At 36.4% G+C, this 23241-nt stretch overlaps 1 protein-coding gene and 2 long non-coding RNA genes across 3 annotated transcripts; all 3 read right to left on the minus strand.

Annotated features, from left to right (window-relative positions):
• Positions 1-4002: 4002 nt before the first annotated feature.
• Positions 4003-7278, minus strand: LOC136840480 (uncharacterized). The gene is made up of 3 exons (XR_010853613.1): positions 7093-7278; positions 5473-5611; positions 4003-4676 (listed from the first exon to the last, which is right to left on the minus strand). It is a non-coding gene; the product is annotated as an uncharacterized lncRNA (long non-coding RNA).
• Positions 7279-10408: 3130 nt separating this feature from the next.
• Positions 10409-13656, minus strand: LOC136839980 (single insulin-like growth factor-binding domain protein-1). The gene is made up of 3 exons (XM_067106257.1): positions 13501-13656; positions 12440-12578; positions 10409-11353 (listed from the first exon to the last, which is right to left on the minus strand). Exons 1-3 carry the CDS (start codon positions 13551-13553, stop codon positions 11192-11194), a joined length of 354 nt encoding a protein of 117 aa, XP_066962358.1. The 5' UTR covers positions 13554-13656; the 3' UTR covers positions 10409-11191.
• Positions 13657-15261: 1605 nt separating this feature from the next.
• On the minus strand, positions 15262-17811 carry LOC136840481 (uncharacterized). The gene is made up of 2 exons (XR_010853614.1): positions 17684-17811; positions 15262-15449 (listed from the first exon to the last, which is right to left on the minus strand). It is a non-coding gene; the product is annotated as an uncharacterized lncRNA (long non-coding RNA).
• Between the last annotated feature and the right edge of the window lie 5430 nt (positions 17812-23241).

Genomic DNA, 23241 nt, shown 5'->3' on the forward strand with positions numbered 1-23241 from the left:
GACGTTGAAGATGTAGTGACAATTATTATTATTATATTATAAGTAAGAGTGAATGCAAGGCACACTGCGGCTCTTGCGAAAATACTTATGTGGCATAAAATTTATGCAAATGGGGCCCAAAAAGAGCAAGAGAGAGAGAGAGAGAGAGAGAGAGAGAGAGAGAGAGAGAGAGAGAGAGAGAAAGCTCATGCAACAGAGAGAGAAAAAGAGTAACGTAAAAGAGAGAGAGAGAGACAGAGAGAGAAATTAAGGAACGTAAAATAAAAAGAGAGAGAAAGAGAGAGAGAGAGACTACTCAAGAAAGGGAGAAATAGAGTAACGAAAGTTAAAAAAGAGAGATAAAGAAAAGAGAGAGAGAGAGAGAGAGAGAGAGAGAGAGAGAGAGCAATAGAGAGAGAGAGAGAGAACGAAAAAGAGAGAGAGAAAATGAAAAAAAGAGAGAGAGAGAGAGAGAGAGAGAGAGAGAGGAACATGAAAAAAATAGGCGAGAAAGGAGAAATGGAGAGAAAAAAGAGAGAGAGACTAAAGGAGAAATGGAGGAGAGTTAAAAAGAGAGAGATAAAAAGAGAGAGAGAGAGAGAGAGAGAGAGAGAGAGACTCAGGCAGGAGTGAGAGAAATAGCGGAACATAAAAATAGAGAGAGAGCGAGAGAGACTTATGCAAGAGAGAGACGTAAAAGAGGGGCGTAAAATAGAGAGAGAGAGAGTCAGATAAAGGAACGTAAAAATAAAGAGAGAGAGACACTAGGCAAGAAAAGGAGAAATAGAGGAAAGTTAAAAGAGAGAGAGAGAGAGAGAAAGAGAGAGAAAGAGAGAGAGAGAGAGAGAGAGAGAGAGAGAGAGAGAGAGAGAGAGGCTAGGCAAGAAAAGGAGAAATAGGGGAAAGTTAAAAAGAGAGAGATAAAGAAAGAGAGAGAGAGAAAGAGAGAGAAAGAGAGGAACATAAAGAGAGAGAGAGAGAGACTAGGCAAGAAAGGGAGAAATGGAGGAAAGTTAAAAAAGAGAGAGAAAGAAAGAGAGAGAGAGAGAGACTCAGGCAAGAGAAAGAGAAATAGAGGAACATAAAAATAGAGAGAGAGAGAGAGAGAGGCTAGGCAAGAAAAGGGGAAATAGGGGAAAGTTAAAAAAGAGAGAGAGATAAAGAAAGAAAGAGAGAGAGAGAGAGAGACTCAGGCAAGAGAGAGAGAGAGAGAGAGAGAGAGAGAGAGAGAGAGAGAGATTCCTGGGACTAAAAGGCTTGAAGGTCAAGGTCAGATGACTGAGAGCTTCAGCCTCTGAATATTAAATAAGAACAAAAAATCATTTGGATGCGTGAGCTGGAAAACATTAGTGGTCTTAATGTATCATATATATATATTTTTTTTATTTTGAGAGAGAGAGAGAGAGAGAGAGAGAGAGAGAGAGAGAGAGAGAGAGAGAGAGTACCATATACACTGTTTTAAATATTTATAAGTGATGTAGAGATATTTAGTGAGAGCACACACACATATACATACATGCATATATATACATATATATATGTACATAAATATATAATATTTATACATATATATATATATATATATATAATATTTTCATAAATTTCTTCTATTATATTTTTTTCATTTTCCTCGTCTTGTGATTCAGAAAATGTTATAATAGAATGAAAAACATTTTCAACGACACACAACATCTGTTCTATTCAAGTTTTTGGCAGTGGTCCAACTGTAAGGTCCCACGTTACGATAATAATATTAAGCTTTCAAACCTATACGATTAGATTCCTTTGCTATATTATAGTAAACCTTTTATTTCTTCTACATATATTAATTTTTCATATTAAATAATATAAAATATTACTTAATATGAAATATTAGGAATATATTAATTTATTTTATTAGAGTCTTTTTAGGTTGGAAATATATTCATATCTAGTATTAAAAAGTATTTTTTGTTTAGAAATATATTAATTTCTTATAATAAAAGTCTATTTAGCTTAGAAATATATCAACTCCTAAATCAAAAAGTCTTTGGTTGGAAATATATTCATTTTTAATATTAAAAAAATTTTGTTTGCTCAGAAAAATATCCAGTGGATTATCCTCGTCTTCAAATGTCTTTGAAATATTTATCCTTGAGACAAAATATATTTCTTCACCACATGACAGTGCACAATAAATATTACAAATATTATCAATTCTTTATGCACCAAGAATCACCAACATCCTAACAGGATATAATCCTTCACCGCCTTCGTAGTTCTTTCACCGGAGGTTGTACTCCTAATTCGGACCCTATAATGCACTCTTCCTTATTCACTCTTCCTTATTCACTCTAACTTATTCACTCTCACTTTCGAGGGTAATATAGATTTATTTTTTCTTTTTATCACTCTGTCTCGGGTCACGATAGGGCGATATTTTTGTTTTTTTGCAAGTCAAATTTTCATTATATATTGTCCTTTTAACGTATTTTTGTAATGATATATGGCTGGAAAATGAGATAGAGAGAGAGAGAGAGTAAGAAAGAAAGATTAACTCCAGAGAGAGAGAGAGAGAGAGAGAGAGAGAGAGAGAGAGAGAGAGAGAGGCTATTTGCAATCCAGTTTACAATATTTCTTTTCCAATAAATGTATTTTCGTAATGATACGGAGCTTGAAAAGAGAGAGATACAGAGAGAGAGAAAGATAAACTACAGAGAGAGAGAGAGAGAGAGAGAGAGAGAGAGAGAGAGAGAGAGAGAGAGCACTACCACCCACCCTCACTGCCACCAGGCGCACACTGGACCCGAATTGGCAACCTTCCCCGGGCCAAGAAATCTACGGGAAGGCCACGCCGACTTTGGGTTCAGTCATGCGGTCTCTTCTCTCTTTCTGGCTTGCAGTGTCAAGAAAGATGTCGTTGTTTCTTTGGTTTTATTTCTCGTTCGTTATCGTAAAGTATCGTCTTTTTCCTCGTAATGGGTTAATGAAGTATCACTTTAACTTATGATTCTACTGATTGTGGAATTTGAAAGCGTTTAATGGCGGAATTTAGACATAGATAAATATTATTTTACATCCAATCCTTACTTGAAAGTCATAGTCACTGTTTTATCTTCTGAGCATGCGCGGTAATAACTACTTATTTTTTATACGGGATTAATTAATTATCCTGGAAAGACATCTAAAAATATAATTACTTATTTATGTCCGTAAATGTATTAATATCTTATTTATTTACTTAGTTCTTTAGTTATTGTCAGAACATTTCAAATTGACCATTGAAACCTCCTTTATGCTTTGACTCCATCGAGCATCAGTGCTTGCAGTGTGCGCACAATTATCCTAGCATTCAGGCAATAAGTAAAGCATAAGGTTTCCCATCCAACCAATCGCTTTTCGTGTGGTTTCTGTCTCCCGGAGGTGACATCAGGGAGACAATCAAGGTCAAACTGAACGGATGTTTCATGATTTGAAAAGTTATGACCTGTCCTTACCTCTCAGGACAGGTAACTTGTAGACATAAATGCAATAGTTTGTATTTTATCATTATGTAGGATTACCTACAAAAACTCAGACAATTATAGAGCTTTCACTCTTTGTTCAGACACAGGCCACGCCCACTATAAATGTAGTTGCCAGTTACCACTATACAGCAGTTATTAACTATTCTTTGGGGTACCAAAAACGGTCATAGGCGACACCCATGATACTTTTATTAGTTTGCCAGTTACCACCATACAGCAGTCATTAACGAGTTTTGCAAGTACAAAAAACCAACACAGGCCACGCCCACTAGATTTCATGTAGTTGCCAGTTACCACAGTGCAGCAGCCGTTAACGAGTCTTGCAAGTACCAAAATTCATCAAGACTTGAGACTTTAACTTTCACTAAACTGTTAAATATACATAAATTTTTGAGACGTTTTAATCCAGTTAGTCTGCTGTCTTTTGTTAGAATAATTGGTAAGGCTGCGTTTACTGGCAGGTCAAGAAAAGTTAAGAGGTAGAAAAGAATTCATATAATTAATGAACAATGGTATCCATACTTATATTACTTTATTACTGATTTTGCATTTTACTTTGCATTACAGTATTACTGAGACAGTATTCTATCAAACATAATCTTACCCATAATTATTCCAAGAGTTACTTACATTCTACAAACCAAGTTTTATTACCTACATTGTAGTTGCAATGTTAGAGGGACGTGGAGTTATTGCTGGTCATTCTCAAATGATATGACTGTTTTTGTGATTTTCAAGGTCATTTGTTTTCATTCTGTAAATAAACAGCTATGGAACAGTTAACTAAACAAAGAAAACAAAGATGATTATTCTACACAATATATTGAAGCCTACTGGATCTTTCCTTGATGACAGAAAATTTTTGAAAAATTGCTGTCCTATGGTCCCCTTCTGCCTGACCAACTTCTCCTACTACTCAGAAGATCAACAACGTTCATTTCTGTTCAGGTGGCGTTATTCTGATAATCACCAGCATTATTTTCTGTTTAATTGCCTTTATTCCCAGGTCTAAGGTCAGGTCTGGAGTTCTCTTGTGCACTTTCAGGGTGGCAGATCTCACTGACAGGTCAGGAATCACTGACAGGTCTCATACAGACCTGGATATTTTCCACCATAGTAAGGCCTGCAGACCAGGCCCTCAGCACAAGGTCCAGACAGATCGTAATCTCCTCCACACCTATCTCCGGGACCCTGCGGGAATTTAAGAAAAGGGAATTAGAACACAGTAAGACCAAAATAGCAGAATCTGAATAGATTAGGAAAACAAAAGTGCTTCATTTGACTCTAATCAAGTGCACTTCGTGCATTGAATCCTGAAGGTCACATCTTCAGGGAACACTTCAGCAGTCTCCTATCCTATACATTTAATCAATTTTATTCAACTCCACTGAAGTGCCAGCTCTAACTTAGGCCTAGACCAAGCAAGCAGTGTTTTCAGGAAACACATTAGCAATCTTCTGTTGTGATAATCAACGTTATTCGACTCCACTGAAGTGTCAGCACTAACTCAGGTCTTGACTATGCATGCAGTGACTTCAGACAACACTTCAGCAATCTATAATCAACCTTATTCGACTTCACTGAAGTTCTAACATTGACTGAGATCTTGACTAAGCTTGCAGTGACTTCAGGCGACACTTCAGCAATCTATAATTAATCAATGAAGTGTCAACACTAACTCAGGCCTAGACCAGGAATGCACTGGCTTCAGGCAACACCTCAGCAATTTCCTACGTATATGACCAATCTTATTCGACTTCAACAAAGTGCCAAAACTGACTGAGACCTTGACCAAGCATGCAGTGACTTCAGCCAACACTTCCAGCAATCTATAATCAACCTTATTCGACTGCAATGAAGCGTCAACCCTGACTCAGACCTTGATCAAGCATGCAGTGACGTCAGAGAAGAACACTTTAGCAACCTTTAACATTCATAACCAACCTTATTCGACTTCAGCAAAGTGTCAACACCAGCTCTGACTTACGTTCAAGCACCTGTTGTTCGGGCAGCAGTAACAGACGTCGTAGGTGGCTCCGTGGGGACACTCCTCCAGGGTCTTTTCCGGCGGACAGCCACGCTCGTGTTGCTCGAACTCCCAGCAGGGACATAGGAGTCCCCAGGAGCTGGAAGAAATTCGTTTTAATGTAGGACTCTTCTGGGATGCAGGAAAGGATGTTGTTCTTAGGCCTAATCTAATGTTTTTTACTTAGGGATGTTTTAGGGAATTGGAAAAATAGATCAAAGACTTCGTCGTGGCTTCACAGAATGTTACGACGTGTTTGAAGAAGATTTAGGTCTAACTATGAACGTAAATTCTCGCTTTCGGGTGATTTTCGTATTGGTAGGGGTAGGTTTTGGTTAACATACCCTCCACAGTATTTAGATAAATAAATAAAGAATTAAGGCACTAAATAAAGAATTAGATAGATACATAAATATATAAAAGGCGTTGACACGCAGCTCACTATCAAAAACGGTGTTTGAAGTTATGTGAATTTAAAATCCTAGAAAGCTAATTGGGTTTTGAAGAATAAGCCTAACTGTCACCAAGACGGAATAAATTCGAATCGACTGCTCTTGGACGTGAACTAACGAAAAAATATAATAAAAAAAAAAAAAAGGATTATCTTAATAGGCATGTCCTGTAACAAGAAACATTATAAATTCACTTCATTTCTATTAGAAACCTGTTTCCTAAGGGTAGTTCAGACGTGGTAAGCAAAACGCTACCAGTCGGGGAATCCCGTGACACAGGATATTATTGACCTTGGTTTAGGACGCACTCTTATCCTGAAAAGGTAGGACCCACCTCTACCCGGAGACGTAGGTAAAGCCATCATTAACTGGTCCTTCCCTCCCCCTATTCCCAACCCCCTCCCCCGTAATCCTCCCCCAACCAACGAACTACTAAGTCAAAGCCTTAGGCCTATAGCAAGAGGAAAGCAGGTTCTTTTAATCTCACAATGAAAAGATACTTATTTGAAGCAACTATTTTGCAAGATTTTTTCAAACTAATTTGAATATTGTTATGTTCATTCTGACATAATGTCTTTCATGTGATTGACTGTCTGTAAATAATTAAGATATAATCACATTTCCACTTATTTATTTACAAATACTATGCAGTAAACGTTGGCAGTAATATGTACGCCTTTATTTATTAACATTATGCAATAGTTGCTGTTAATTATGGCATTAACTATATTATTAAATTTTTCCATCAATATTTCCGTGCACTAAAATTAACCAAAGTGATTCAACCACACGAAAATTTACGAATATTGGCCCACTTTAAGTACCGCAGAGTAGGCAGGCTTAGACCTAGGTCTGAAGTATACCTTTAGACCCAGTCACAAACAGGAATGGTGCCAAGTGTTTACCTTGAGGGATGCAAAGAAGATTGAGAGGGTATGAAAATTTATGCGAACCAGTCAACTGATTCAGCAGAGAAATGAGTGACCTCACAATTTTTGTGGAATGGGAAAAGTTGTTTCAACTTCAAAGAAAAAAAATGAGTTAAGCATGAGTAAGATGGGCGTTGTTTTAACCAAAAAAAAAAAAACTTGAACCAAAATAAAAACAGTCGTGGCCATCTCACACTTACCTTTGCATGAAACCAAAACACAAAGCAATCAATACGATTAGACGAGGCTTCATTATTATTATGAATAAGCCAGTGAAATGTTTTTTTATATATATATATATGCGTCTACGTCAGCCAGTCAGGTACGACGCGACCGGCGTAAGGGAGCGGCGGAAACTAGCGGAAACTGAGCCAGCAATCGGTCCTTATATGCCTTCGGACACGCCAGCTTCAAGTGGCCGTAAAAAAATGAATATAGCCTATGGTTTTGAGATGGGATTTTCAAGGCTGCCCCATGAAGTTATAGCTTGAAGGTTTTAACGCGAGGGATAACAAGAATAAGAAGGAACGATGGCGAATGACAAGAATGAGAAGGAATTGTGATATGAGGAAGTGGAATTACTTGATGGCTTTTGTTGCATGTCTGTGGAAAATTGGACCACTGATATTGCCTGATTTACGTTTCGTGTCTATGGAAAAATGGACCATAAACATTCACGTAGTTTTTTTATGTCTATGGAAAAATGGACAATAGATTTTATTCGAGTTTTGTTTGATGTCTGTGGGAAAAAATAGACCGTAGACATTAGGTCTATGTTTGCGTGGGGGAAAAAATGGCTCGTAGACAATAGGCCTATGTTATTTTGTTTTGTCTGTGGAAAAATAGACCACAGGTTTTACCTGCTTTTGTTTTCTTGTTTTCATGTCTGGAAAAATAGACCTGAGACATTAGGCCTATGTTTTTCGTCTGATGTCTACGGAAAAAAAATAGACCATAGACGCCATCTATCTCTCTCTTTTAAGTCTAAACCTTCAAGATAAGACTGAGAATAAAGTAAAGAGAGAGAGACTTGGAATCAAGTCTTAAGAAAGCGAGAGAATTTATTCCCCTCCAGAACGCCCATTATCAAAGCTACGCGGCTCAATCATGTGTATGAAAATGGCGTTCGCGTGACGCCCCGAAATCTGTCTGTGGGTGGCATTGGGCGTGAAATATATATATATAAATATATGGTCCATCTGTTCGAAGGACATGTATGCGTCTCTTCTACATAGTTCTTCTCTGTAGGCGTTCCTAAAGGGTGTTAGCTGTGTCCCTTAGTCTACTAACTGCATCATTTTTCGTGACTTTCCAGCCTTTTTTAGCCTGTTTTCAGTCTTGCTGTCCAGCACCTCTGATTATCACTTCTATTACTTCTTGTTACTTCATTCCTTTGTTTTCTGGATCTCCTTATCTTGCTGTTCAGCCGCTCCAACTCTCTCTTTTCACCGTCTGAAGCGCTGAAAGATGTTTCATTTCGTCAGGCAGTTGGAGGAACTTACCATTACATTTCCTAAAGATTTTCGAGAAGGAGTCTCTCTCTCTCTCTCTCTCTCTCTCTCTCTCTCTCTCTCTCTCTCTCTCTCTCTCTCTCTCTCTCTCTTGTAATGGACTACGTTTCACTGAACCACTCAAACCACCCTAGAAAAATGCATATTCATGCAACCCTTATATATATATATATATATATATATATATATATATATATATATATATATATATATATATATATATATATATATATGTGTGTGTGTGTGTGTGTGTGTATATATATATATATATATATATATATATATATATATATATATATATATATATATATATATATATATATATATATATATATATATATATATATATATATATATATATATATATATAAATATATATTTATATATATAAGATTTCAGTCTTTGAGGAACAAGCTCGAGTAACAGATCTGAAAACAAGTATATGTACTGTAAAGTAGACGACCGCACGAAGATATCGTTTATTAATATAATTTGTCGACCACACGATATAGAAATGAATGTATACTTTGATTTATACTTTGATCCCCGAGGGGCTAGTACTAAACACGGCGTCCCAAGGAGCTTCCGCCATGCCTAGTACTAGCGCATCGGGGTAGTGGCGCGTAGATAGCAAGCCAAAATACCACCAGAATTCTTGAGAAATTGACCTTATGAACCGCTCTGGGGCCATAAGGTCGATTTTAAAAGACGCATTCATTGCAAATTGACCTTACGAGCAGATCTGAGGAAGAGCGTAAAGCGGGAACGAGTTGAAAAACGAGTTATGCCCCCCCGAGGTGTCGTCCTCCAATGAGAACTTGAGAGTTGAATTACGTAGGCTTCTCAAGTATGCAGTTTTAAGGAAAAATCTTGATCGTAGTTCGTACCTTGTGTCCTTCAGCCCTAGCCTGAGGGTAATGAGCCAATCATGCGCGCATGTGCAAAGGAAATGATGTGGGTTTTTGTTTACGAAAAGATGTTAAAGCCTATATCCAATCATTCGTCTTTCAGCATAGGCCTAGGCTTTAAGTTCTGCTTCCGTTTCTTGTGTAAATTTCGTGGCTTGAATTGTCACCAGTTTGAATTGTTACCCTTCAAAAGAAGTCGTAGATTTATTAGTCAGTTTAATGGTTTAGTTATCCAGCTCAGGAATGTGTGAATAAATTCATCTTTTTAAGTTTAATCATAGAAGCTAAGCCTAATCTTCAAGCGGATCTTTCCTAGAAAGTGACCCCCAAAGATTTTAACCCAGTATATATCCACCTTTGTGGCGTGTTTATTGCAAGCCCGTTGGGGATGACTGTAAAAACATAAACAAAAGACTGTAAATATCATAATGACCCCCCAAAAAATATTAGTCCTATACAACGACCCCACATCTTTGTTGGGGTCACTATCCAGGAAGGATCCCCTCAAGCATAATATTTTTATTTACAAAATTGGTGTTATTGTAGGAATTCCAATCCTAAGTTTCATCCTGTAAGGACAGTTCTTCAGAAGCCAGTTTTAGAAGAGGTACCCCTTATTCCTGTCAGTTTTGATTTGGGGCAAATTATTCAGTGCTCTTCCTAATGAGAATAAAATCTGATTCTTTTATCATTCTCCTGTTGGGGATTTCTGTGATCTAATATCTCTTATTCAAATCTCTTCCTTTAATTCTGTCAGCTTATTGTATCCGGCCCGGCTCATTTTAGGCCTACTTTCTTTAGAAAATTATGGAAAAACCACCTCCTCTGTCTCTTTGCTTTCTTTTAAGCCTAATTGTTGCATTCTGCCACTTTGGGCACAAAAACCACTTTTATTTAATCTTTTAGTTTCTTCTTTAACTTGTATATTTACTGTTACTTATTGGTTTATTGGTTGGTAAACACAAAAAAATGGTTTAACCAACTAACTGAGCCATCTCTAAAGACCTTGAAGTCTCCCAGGCTGGATTCACACCAAGAAGACCCCTTTTTTTTTTACACAGGCCCAAATCGATAGGTGATTCAAAACGCAGCAACCGTCATTTTTTACGGTAACCAATTTATTTAAAGACATGTACATAAAGGCGAATTTAACAAGTCACCTTCAGAGTACAATGGCGCCAGGGAATTCCGAGATACGTGCGTGACAAAGTAACTCGAGTCTAGTTTTCGAGCGATGCTCCTGAACTGCAATTTTCAGAGCCGTGATTTTCCGCTCCGGCGCCGCTAATTCGTAGGTCTAGCATAATTTTTTATTCTTCAGCAGCTGCTGTTGCTGTTATGCTGTTGCTGTTATGCTGTTGCTGCTTTTGTTACGTTCGCAGGTTGACACGTCTTAAAAAGTGGGAATTCTCCCTCCATGATTTTCTGCTCTGGCGCCGTTAATGCTTCGGTCTAGGCTTGTTTTTTTTTTTTCCTTCTTCTTACGCAGCTGTTGTTGCTGTTGTTGCTGCTGTAATTGCTGTTGTTGCTGTTGTTGTTACTGCTACTTTTGTTCTTGCTGTTGTTACATTGACACGTCTCGTAAAAGACTGGAAATTCTCCCGCCGTGATTTTTTGCTCTGTCGCCGTTAATGCTTAGGTCTAGAGCCGTTTTTCCCCTTCTTCTTACGCAGCCGCTGTTATTGCTGCTGCTGCTGTTGTTGTTGTAGTTGTTGTTTGTGTTGTTGTTGCTCTTAATGTTACCCTCTCAAGCTGACACATCTCGAAATTCTCCCGCCGTGGTTTTCTACGCTGGCACCGTTAGGGCTTAGGTCTAGGGTTGCTTCTCCCTCCTTGCGCAGCTGCTACTGCTGTTGTTGCTGCTGCTGCTGCTGTTGTTGTTACAGTTGTTTTTGTGTTGTTGTTGTTGTTGTTGTTACCTTCTCAAGCTGACAGGTCTCGTAAAGACCGGGATAGTCTCCCTCCAGGAAGGGCAAGCAGACGAACTCTTCCCCACACGGCCCGTCCAGATCGAAATCGCCTCCACATCTGTCTCCGAGGCCCTGCGAGCGCATGAAAGAAGAATTGAGAGAGTTAAAGCAAAGGAAACGAGGAAGAAATGGAATTAAAACAAAGAAATAGCAAGAGAGAATCGTAAATGACTGGAAAAACAAACCTAGGCCTACTCCATTTCATTGTCTTGTTCGTAAGCGCAATACCATCAGATATTTCCTGAAGGCAAGACATAGTCTCTTGAATATCCTCGCGAATGCTTATGATAGGTAAAAAGAGTTAAAAGAAAGTGATAAAAGAGAGAAAAATGAGTTAAAACAAAAGAAGATCGCAACAATTGATCAGGAAACAAACTTAGGCCTATTCCACGTCACCGTCTTGTTGATAAGTACGGGATAATCAGCTACCTTCAGAGGGCTATAGACCTACTGTAGCCTTCTCTTAAGCCATCTCCAGGAAAATATATATTTGCCAGTCCTGTTCAGATTTATAGTGAAGTTGTATCAATGATTAAATTGGAAATAAGCACTCAATATGAAGGACTTTTGTACTGTAAAAGAGAATAACTATCTGCTAGAGAGATGAATCTCTTTGGTGACAGGTTTAAAAGGAGTTGAAACAAGGGTTTTAATTTAATTGAAAGTAAATTTTGAAAGTTAATGTCCTGAGAGATAATTTTAAGTTATTCTCTTCAAATCAACATCAAATGTTCCACGGCAATTTCAGTCACACAAGTTTTACCCCCCCAAAAATGAGGAACCAGTAACTAAAATTATCATTAAGTAATTGCAGTGAGAAGATTAGAAATTTGGTGTCAACTGGTCGAGCGGTTGGCTGGTGACTTAACCAGCCATATGTCAGCACAGGCCTTTAACCAGAGGCGTCCCTTAACTATGGCTAGGTTTTAATGGGAATAAGCCGTCTGGTGTAGACCCATGGACTCGGATTTACCAGCTAAGATGAATGTTATACCAATCAGACCTTGAATATGGATGAAGTAACTTCAAGGTACTTTTTGCCAATTTTTGACATGTAATCTTGGACCTAGAAAGGATTAAGATGCCTGGTATGCACCTCTGAACTCGCACAACCAAACAACCAAGACGAATGGCCCCTTAATCGTGACCTTGACTTACATTTTTGCATCTGGCGTTGGGGCAGCAGTAGCAAGGGTCGAAGGTGGCCCCGTGGGGACACTCCACCAGCGTCTTCTCAGGAGGACAGTTGCTCCTCTCTTGCTCGTAGTCTAAACAAGGGCAGAAAAAACTCCACGAGCTGGAGAAAGCAGAGGAATGGTAGTTTTAGATGTTGGACTACTCTGGGAAACAGGGTAAACATTCTGAGGTTGATAGGAATGTTTGGCAACTGGTCTAAACTAGGGCAGGAAAAACTCCACGAGCTGGAGAAAGCAGAGTAATAATGGCTTCTGACGTTAGACTACTCTGGGAAACAGGGTAAATGTTCCGAGTTTAACAGGAATGTTTGACAGCTGGTCTAAACAAGAGCAGGATAAACTCCACGAGCTGGAGAAAGCAGAGTAATGGTAGTTTAGATGGTGGATTCATCTGGGAAACAGGGTAAACATTGTGAGGTTAATATAAATGTATATCAGAAATAAAACAGGTTCTGTAAACTACAGTCTTGTAGAAAATATACAAAAATTTGGCGTCACTCGGTTACATGATTTTTCGAAAATCGATGGGACTTTATAATTCTAATAATATGGTCTTGTTCTTTTTTTTTATTCTGCCCAAAAAATAATAAGAAAAAGATAAAGAATGCATGCTTTAAATCTAGCTGACGCCAGGTGTATTCAGAAAGCAAGTTTTTAAACGAATTGATTAGGAATGCAATGGAATATTTTTGGTTAGGATAAGCAGTACGTGTTTCCGAATAAAAACAATTATAATTTTGAGAACACAGATAATATTTTGGTTAGGTTAAATGAGTGGAACGTGTTCCCGAATAAAAACAATTATGAACAACTCTTTTTTTTTAAAGATTTGCAAAATTGAACACAAAAAATTGAAGCTTTTATTAAAATTCAAAGTATATTTGCCAGTATTGAATCATTTTTTTAACAGCAGGTGGCTTCCAAGAAAAGATAGAGCAATGCTTATTGTCACATTCGTACTTTTAACTCCTGAGTCGCTGACGAAAACTTGTGCAAATCAGCTTGAAAGCACGTCTCACTTACCTGTGGATGAAAGCGAGGCACAGGGTGACTGCAACAAGCAGGTGAGCCTTCATAATTAGCCTACTTCGGTTGAGACTCAGCCGACCTCTCCTTACGGGAGCTGAAAAAGAACTAGACCCAACTATGAACCGGCAGCCTTTATATACTCGTATAAGTATTCCTTTGTGCCACAGTTCCCCCAGCCGAAAATACAAACAAGAGAACTATAAAAATAAACATTTCTTGGGTCAATAAGATCGAATATTCAAAGTTTAGGCACTCAGATTTATCTTTGAAGTTCTTAGGCGAAAATATAAAAAAAGAAAACTATAAAAAAGCATTTCTTGAGTGCATAAGATCGAATGTTCAATCTGAAACCACTCGACTTTGTCCTTAAGGTTCTTGAAACTGAAACGAACTGCTAGCCGGCGACTTCTATAGTCGTTCAAACCGGATTTTCCGAGAACGGCCCAAAGCACCTTTAGCCCGCTCCTGTGACGCTGAAATGGCCCCTGTACCCTTCTTCTTCATGCTGTGGAACTTCTCAGGGGCTTGTTCCATGTGAACAGGGTTCATCTTCTGAACAACAACAATAACAACAATAATAATAATAATAATATAATAATAATAATAATAATAATATTATTATTATTATTATTATTATTATTATTATTATTATTATTATTATTATTATTATTATTATTATTATTATTTTCCTTAAGCCAGGGATAAGACTATTTCTTTCCCATAAGAGAAAGATAATACTATTACTTTCCCTTAAGGGAGAGATAATACTATTACCTTCCCATAAGAGAGAGATAATACTATTACTTTCCCTTAAGGGAGAGATAATACTAATACCTTCCCATAACAGAGAGATAATACTATTACTTTCCCTTAAGGGAGAGATAATACTAATACATTCCCATAAGAGAGAGATAATACTATTTCTTTTCCTCAAGCGAGAGATAATACTATTTCTTTCCCCTAAGAGAGAGATAATACTATTTCTTTCCCTTAAGCAAGAGATAATACCATTTCTTTCCCATAAGAGAAATATAATACTATTTCTCTTCCCAGAGAAAAAAAAATACTGTTTCTTTTCCTTCAGTGAGAGATAATACTATTTCTGTTCCATAAGAAAGAGACAATATTCTTTTCTCGTGCGAGCGTGTGTGTGTGTGTGTGTGTGTGTGTGTGTGTGTGTATTGAAATACGAGTTTTTATAAATACGCGTTTGAGCGTATGGGAAAAATCATCACCATTTGACAGTTTTTAGTTATTAGGTAATTATTTGTATTCATGCGTTTGTTTGTTATTTGTCATTTTTGTTCTTCCTTCTACCTGTTATGTATATGCTTATTTATTATATACTTATATACATTTACTTTTATTTCATATTCTTTAGTACTTTAAATATTCTGTATATATATATATATATATATATATATATATATATATATATATATATATATATATATATATATATATATATATATATATATATATATATATATATACATTTACTGATATTTCATATTCTTTAGTATTTTACTGCACATATTTATACATTTATACTATATATATATACACATATACATGCACTATCTATGTATATATATACATATTTATTTATTTATTTATTTATTTATTTATTTATTTATTTATTTATTTATTTATTTATGAAAGGTGCAGTGCTAAGAGGTCATTATTTGACCTTGATCCGGAAGATATAAATATTAAACCAACATTGAATCAACAGGAACATGAAACACACAGTACTACAAAAAAGGACATTTTATTGACCTTTAACAAAAAAGACACATATCTCACTGGGGCCCGGCACTCTCTGCCTTCTTACATATCTCCCGAATTCCCGTCTTCTGTCCCTCGGGATTCTCCACGCAGGCGTATCCATCAGGGCAGGGCCCGTGGACCCTCCAGGGGCCTCCGCACTCCTCTCCGGGACCCTGCGTTGAAATAGGATTAGAAGGCTAATTGAAAAATCCCTCATATTTTTTTAGCCTGAGATTAATATTTTAGACAATAAGATTTATTTGATTTAGGTAAAGCATTTCCTTTGGATTATGTCACTGAATTTAGGGTGTAATAATGGTATTTGAATTCAGTAAAATGTTTTTTTAGGTATAAATGGTTTTCTGGGAAGATAGAAAATTAATGCTGGACAGTGTTCTTTAGAATCAAAAAATCCTATGTACGTTTGTGTTCCGGGCTAAATTATTGTTCCAGTCTAGATTATTGTTCCAGTCTAAATTATTGTTCCAGTCGAAATTATTGTCCCAGTCTAAATTATTGTTCCAGTTGAAATTATTGTTCCAATCTAAATTATTGTTCTAGTCTAAATTATTGTTCCAGTCTAAATTATTGTTCCAGTCTAAATTATTGTTCCAGTCTAAATTATTGTTCCAGTCCAAATTATTGTTCCAGTCAAATTATTGTTCCAGCCGAAATTATAATTCCAGTCGAAATTATTGTCCCACTGTAACATCAAATTATTGTACTATCAAAGAATACTACGGTTTTTTTTATTCCAGTTTAGGGGTTAGAAGCTTTAAAAAAAAGTGCTGGAAACTTTAAAAAAAAAAAAGTGCTAGGAGTTTAAAAAAAATTTGGAAACTTTAAAAAAAAGTTAGAGTTTAAAAATTTCTGGAAACTTGAAAAAAATAAGTGTTAGAAACTTTAAAAAAGTGCTGGAAACTTTAAAAAAAAAAGTGTTAGAAACTTTTTTAAAAGTGCTGAAACTTTTAAGAAAAGTGTTAGAAACTTTAAACAGTGCTGGAAATTTTAAAAGTGTTAGAAACTTTAAAAGTTCTGCTTTAAAAAGTGTTAAAACTTTAAACAGTGCTGAAACTTTAAAAAAGTGTTAGAAACTTTAAACAGTGCTGGAAACTTTAAAAAAAGTGTTAGAAACATTAAACAGTGGTGGAAACTTTAAAAAAGTGTTAGAAACTTTAAACGTGCTGGAAAATTTTAAAAAGTGTTGGAAACTTTAAACAGTGCTGGAAACTTTTTGAAAAGTTTTAGAAACTTTAAACAGTGCTGGAAACTTTTTAAAAAGGTGTTAGAAACTTTAAACAGTGCTGGAAACTTTAAAAAAGTGTTAGAAACTTTAAACAGTGCTGGAAACTTTAAAAAAGCATTGGAAACTTTCAAAAAAGTGCTTGAAACTTTTAAAAAAGTGCTGGAAGTTTAAAACGTTCTGGAAACTTTAAAAAGGTGCTAGAAAGTTTGGAAACTTTTTAAAAAAGTGTTCGAAACTTTCAAAAAGTGCTGGAAACTTTTAAAAGTGTTAGAAACTTTAAAAAGTTCTGGAAACTTCAAATAAAGTGTCAGAAAGTTTTAAAAGTTCTGGAAACTTTAAAAAGCATGTTAGAAACTTTCAAAAAAAGTGCCGGAAACTTTTTAGAAAAGTGTTATAAACTTAAATAAAAAGTGCTGGAAACTAAAAAAGTGTTAGAAACTTTAAAGTTTGGAAACTTTTAAAAGTGTTCAAAATTTTTAAAAGTGCTGGAAACTTTTAAAAGTGTTAAAACTTTAAAATACTGGAAACTTTTAAAGTCTTAGAAAAAAGTGCTAGAAACTTTTAAAAAAGTGTTAGAATCTTTAAAAAGTGCTAGAAACTTTTAAAAAGTTTCAGAAAGTTTTAAAAATAATTAGGAACTTTAAAAATTGTTAGAAACGTTCAAGAAAAGGTGTTGGAAACTAATAAAAACTAGTAGAAACTTTAAAAAGCGTCGGAAGCTTTAAAAGTGTGTTAGAAACTTTAAAAAAAGTGTTAGAAACATTAAAAAGTCTTCGAAACTTTAAAATATTATTAGAAACTTTAAAGTGTATTAGAAATTTTAAAAAGTGTTAGAAACTTTAAAAAGTGTTAAAAACTTTTAAATAGTTTGAGAACCTTAAAAAGTGTTATGAACTTTGAAAAGTGTTAGAAACTTCTAAAAAAGTGTTATAAACTTTAAAAAAGTGTTCGAAACTTTAAAAAAAGTGTTATGAACTTTAAAAAAGTGTTAGAAATTTTCAAAAAAAATCTAGAAAGTTTTAAAAAGGTGGTAGAAACATAAAAGTGTTCGAAATTTTAAAAAAAATAGTGTTACGAACTTTAGAAAAAATTTAAAAAGTGTTAGAACCTTTAAGAAAAGTTCCAGAAACTCTCATAAAGAGAAAAATTGTCAGAACTCACGTTGACACATTTTGGACAGCAACCGCAGGCGTCTGTTGTCAAGCCATAAGGACAAACGGAGTCGCTCAGTTCCCTGCAGTTGGGTCTGGCATCCCAACAAGGACAGGAGAGACCCCACGTACTGAAAAGGAAACAGTTGGTCTTTAATGTCTCTCTCTATCTCTCTGTCTCTCTCTCTATGACCACATTCACCTGACTATATATATATTTATATATTTATATATATATATATATATATATATATATATATATATATATATATATATATATATATATAAAATATATATAAAATCACTTACCTTGAACTACTGCAAAACACAACACAGCCACAGCTATCAAACTGAACCGATTCATTTTTCCCCCAAAAAACTGGAAAATAAGTTCGCTAAAATCGAGATGTCTCACTTCCAAGGGAGTCGAGGAAACACTGGCTCGCCCCACGACCAACCAAACCTTTTATATATAAGGGGTAAGGAACCCGTCTCTAAGAACTGGATAGAATAAAAGAAAAAAATGAAGTAGTCCTGGCGTACCTAAGGTCGATTCTTGGTGTCCTCGCCGTTTGACTTTTAGCCTTAAGTTGGAATGAAGGATTTTGGAAACGTCATTCTTCCAAGAAAACATAAGAAAATGAATAGGTGAATAAAAATAGTGTCCAGATAAGAAAAGGAATACGATCCAAACACATAAATCTTTCATGTAGCCGTTGGGAGAGAATCATGTTGATTCGCAGATACCTGTTGGCCTTCAACTCATTTCAAGGTTACCTTGATGGCTCATAACTTATATATACCTTTTATTAGACTACTACGTGATTAGGGTCCTTCTGCTAATAATGTACGTTCGCTTACTCATCAGTCTGGGGATGCAGTGAGATGAATATTGAATGAGGAAAAGATTCTCGGTCAGCCGTGGCCAGATACGCGTTGCATGTCAGTGAGATTTGGGAAATATTTTGTCTAGCTTCTAAGTTAAACTGGTTCCTCAAATAATGGTGTTTTACTTCTTCATGCATTCCTCAAATAATGTTGTTTACTTTTTTCATACATTCGTGTGAAACTCTGAATGAAAGGTTCAATTTATACGTGTCGTATTTGAGGTGTGTATAATCTTACTTTGGATGCTAAACTGAAAATTTAGGCTCCAAGGCTGAGATTCAAAAGCTCCCTCAGACTTCAAGTTTTCAGTTCTCTGGATTATAACTTACAGGATTATATTTTGAGGTCAACATTGCAAGAATTACATTTCTGAAGCCTAAGCTGTTAGGCTGAAGCCAGTGGTGCAAGGGATACGTTCTTTGAATTACATTTCTGAAGCCTATGCTGCTAGGCCTATATATTCCTAAAGCCAATGGCGTCAGGGGTATGTTCTTGAAACCACTTCTTTCTGTTACTTAATCAAAACGACCCGATTCTCCAAATATATTTTACCTTTTCTTCTCTTCAAAGACATTATTATGATTCCTGTGGACCACCTTTCGTCTTCATCTCTTCTGGCACTGGAAATCCTGGAATTGTGGCACTTTGTATCACTAAAGTCATGACCTCAGTTACTGAAGCCTATATGTCCCTTCTCCTTCTTCTTCTTCTTCTTCTTCTTCTTCTTCTTCTTCTTCTTCTTCTTCTTCTTCTTCTTCTTCTTCTTCTTCTTCCTTTGCCAAAGCTCTCTCTCAATCGCGGAAGAGAAAGAGTGTGGCAGGAATGTTAGACGTCAAAATTGATTTAGGAAAATCAAATGGAATCAAAACGTCATCGAAATTAATGGAATTATAAAGCCATGGAACGTATATACATCTACCTAATATTCATTTCTTCCCCATTGCGGCTACGTTCGCACTAGGAGTAGAATCCAAGCATAATCCGGCCAACAGGATATGAAGTACCCACGCCCTCGGGAGGGGCAAGTTTTATACTTGTAGACCGGTTCCAGTCACCTCCCTGGGGTACTCCTGAGGTCTCCGCAGTACTGTCCGCTCCCCCGGAGTACTCCTGAGGTCTGCGAGGTAATGTTTAACCCCATGACTTCTCTTAAGGCCTCTGTGATACTGCTGATTCCCCTGGAGTACTCCTGAGGCCTCCACTATACTGTCTACTCCCCCGGAGTGTTCCCGAGGCTTCTGCATTATTGGCCATTCACCAAGAGTACTCTTAAGGCCTCCACAGTATCGTTTACTCCCCTCAGAGTACTCCTGAGGCCTCTGCAATAATATTTACTCCCCTGGAGTACTCATGAGACTTCCGCAATACTGTATACTCCCCCGGGTACTACCGAGGCTTCCATGATACCGTTTACTCCCTTGAGGTATTGCTGAGGCCGCCATGTTTCCACCCGCTCCCTCAACTCCCTGTTCATTTGGCCGAGAGCTTCTTAAAAATTCCTTGACTGTGGCTGAATTTTCCCATGTCTCCCCAATTCTTGCCTTTGAGATCCGCAATATTGAGTGCGATGATCAGTCCCGTTTGAAAAAATGACATAGTTTTCCCCCTTTGCATTGTACACTTGAGACCATATACCGAAGTTTTGACACGTCAACATTACAGTTATTGTACTGTTTTTTTGTATTAATATAGGATCAGTGTTATTTTCACTGTTGTTATTAACAACTTGCCCAGTAATGCTTTTTTTGGGATGATTTCGAGGTGCTTGTAAGACGTCAAGATGCATTCAAGATGTTATGGGGAATGTTTAGGCCGATGAAAATTGATTATCAAGGCTCATAATCTCTCTCTCTCTCTCTCTCTCTCTCTCTCTCTCTCTCTCTCTCTCTCTCTCTCTCTTCAGGCTACCCGTCCCACTGGCCTCTGTTGCTCTTGAACGTATGAAGTAGGAAAGCAATTTCGCTATTAGGAAGCCAGAGATAGAGGGGTTTTCGTATAGTCACAGTTCCGCGCCTTACGTCATGAAGTGGTGTTTCTTCTCTATCAAAGTCACTTATACACGATAAACCGTCACGTTTTGGTTAAAAACGGTGAATTAGATTGTAAAATTATTATTTACTAGTATAAACCTTAAATAGACAGATATGACAGCATGAGTCTGTATTATCGAGTGAAAAACATGACTGCAACGTTCTTAAGCCGAAGCAAACGCATCCACCAAAACAATGCATTCCGAGATGCGCATAAAGTTAAACAATTAGGCGCATAAGTCTATACTTTTACGTTGACATGAAATTTTAACGATGACTGGAATCTAAGACGTACTTATTCTCGTCATATCTGACATCAGCAACGTCTATTGATGTTGGAAATTGACGTCAGGCAACGTTTAAATGGCAGATTGACGTAAGATAACTTGGTCAAGCGAAGCGCAAGGAACTTTGGAGCATAGGTCTATGCTTCTATGTTAAAATGAAACTTGACGCTGACTGAAATCGTAAACGTATTTATTCTCTTCATACGTAACGACAAAAAATTCTAAAGATGTTGGAAATTGACGTTAGGCAACATTTTTCAAACGGCAGAATGACGTAAGGTAACTTGGGAGCAAGCGGAGCGAATCTTAATGCGATTGAATTTTTTATTCTCTTCGTATCTAACAACGACGTCTAGGCTATGCACTAATCTGAAGGTCACCTTTGGGAAACTTGTCTGTTTCATACGTATTGCTTTTCGTAAAAGAGTCTTCTGTTTTTACGGAAAAAAGAAAGAAGTAGTTATATTCAATCTGTGGGATTCTTTGTCATGTTTTTGTTTATTGATTGATCGATTTTAAATTTATAGGCCTAGCCCACTCTTTTTTTTGGTGGACATTTAGCAAGGTACAGTTAGGGATGTTAGACTTATAGGCTTAGCTAGTGGTGAGATATACAGTATATATATATATATATATATATATATATATATATATATATATATATATATATATATATATAGAGAGAGAGAGAGAGAGAGAGAGAGAGAGAGAGAGAGAGAGAGAGAGAGAGAGAGAGAGATCCTTGATACAAGCCTATCCATTAGTACACGTTTTAATCAAATCGTTCTCAATCATTTCCTTGTTCCTTCTTGAGTTTCGCAAGCCATGAAGGACAAGTGTGCGTTGTAGGAGGAAGGTAACCGATTATCTCCTTCTTCTTCTTCCTCTTCTTCTTCTTCTTCTTCTTCTTCTTCTTCTTCTTCTTCTTCTTCGCAAAAGAATGATTCACTTGGTTGTCAGGGTAGGCTGTGGGTCGCATAGAAAACGAACTTTATGAATATTTTGTCGTTTTTCTTATTTTTCAGCTGTTCGGGTACCTGAATTGGGTATGTATGTATGTGTATATATATATATATATATATATATATATATATATATATATATATATATATATATATATATATATATATATATATATATATATATACACATACACATTTATGTAAAAGTTTTTTCCAAGCTGACATTCTTCCACAAGACAACTGAACAATTTGATATTGTAGGTCTATAGAGATAAAAAAAAAAGTGTCTATATTTGTGTTTTTTAGGCCTATGTGCGTCTATTTTATATTAATTAAAAAGTCAAAATTTTTGTGATTCATATTGAATATTAGTATTAATGCTATATTTCAGCTCATAGTGTATAATATATATATATATATATATATATATATATATATATATATATATATATCACAAAACGTTTAACGTACTTTAATTAGTATAATAGACACGCATAAGCCTAAAAAACACAAATATAGACACTTTTTTTTATCTCCATAGGCCTACAATGTCAAACTATTCAGGTGTCTTATGGAAGAATGTCAGCTTGGAAAAAACTTTACAAATTTAGCCAAACTTTTTATGGTATCTGATAGTGAAAACAGCAGCATCTTCAGTAAAAGTCACAATATCAAAGGAACTACAATGTTTTCAATTGCAGATTTAAGTCCCAAACTGGTTTAACAGTGTTTAATGTCATTAGACGCATGAAGAAACCAGCTGATTTCAAGGCTTCTGTTTATAAACCATGAACATGTAAAGGAGCCGTTGAGAGTATTCCAGGAACAGTAGTAGTAATTGTAGTGATGGTTTTGGCCTGGGTTTGGCCATGAAACGGCTCCCTCGCTCGTTCTATTTCACTTCGGCTGCACTTGTTTAAGTATATTTAAGTATATTTAAGTATATTTTAGTATATTTTCTCTGCGGAATTCTCCAGATGTCCGCAAAGCCTCTTTGCTTATAGGCCTAGGTTAAGGGTAGAGGCTTTGTCTTTGTAACGGCGCCTCAGTTGAAACCACAAACGATGCTGGACTTCCATCTTTCTTTCATTTTTGATAAAAAAAATATTGTTCCTCGGATGACTATTCTGGTTTTTTGCTCCGCTAAATACGATCCAGAGGATTGCATATAGCGTGCGTTTGCGCTAGCTTTCGGTCGCAATCGTTTGCGCTAGCGTCCAGCGGTACTAATCGTTTGCGCTAGCGGACGTTATATGTAGAGACTACTTATCTAGAAGCCGTGTTGTGCTTTCGAAAAAACGGTCGACAGGAGGAAGGAGTTGTGGAGCTTAGAACGCTCATTCCAAAACGCTTAGGAAAAACCAAAGCTCTATGAATTATACTCTCTTAAACTGCGAAGAT

The sequence above is a fragment of the Macrobrachium rosenbergii genome, chromosome 7 (assembly GCF_040412425.1).
Source record: "Macrobrachium rosenbergii isolate ZJJX-2024 chromosome 7, ASM4041242v1, whole genome shotgun sequence".
Taxonomy (NCBI): domain Eukaryota; kingdom Metazoa; phylum Arthropoda; class Malacostraca; order Decapoda; family Palaemonidae; genus Macrobrachium; species Macrobrachium rosenbergii.

What these genes read in the sequence shown, in the direction of transcription:
- LOC136839980 (XM_067106257.1), bottom strand. Translation starts at nt 13,553, where the DNA reads ATGAAGGCTCACCTGCTTGTTGCAGTCACCCTGTGCCTCGCTTTCATC. An exon ending in TGCCTCGCTTTCATCCACAG is followed by an intron (nt 12,579 to 13,500) that starts GTAAGTGAGACG and finishes TGCTTTCTCCAG; the next exon opens with CTCGTGGAGTTTTTTCTGCC. An exon ending in CCAACGCCAGATGCAAAAAT is followed by an intron (nt 11,354 to 12,439) that starts GTAAGTCAAGGT and finishes ATGCGCTCGCAG; the next exon opens with GGCCTCGGAGACAGATGTGG.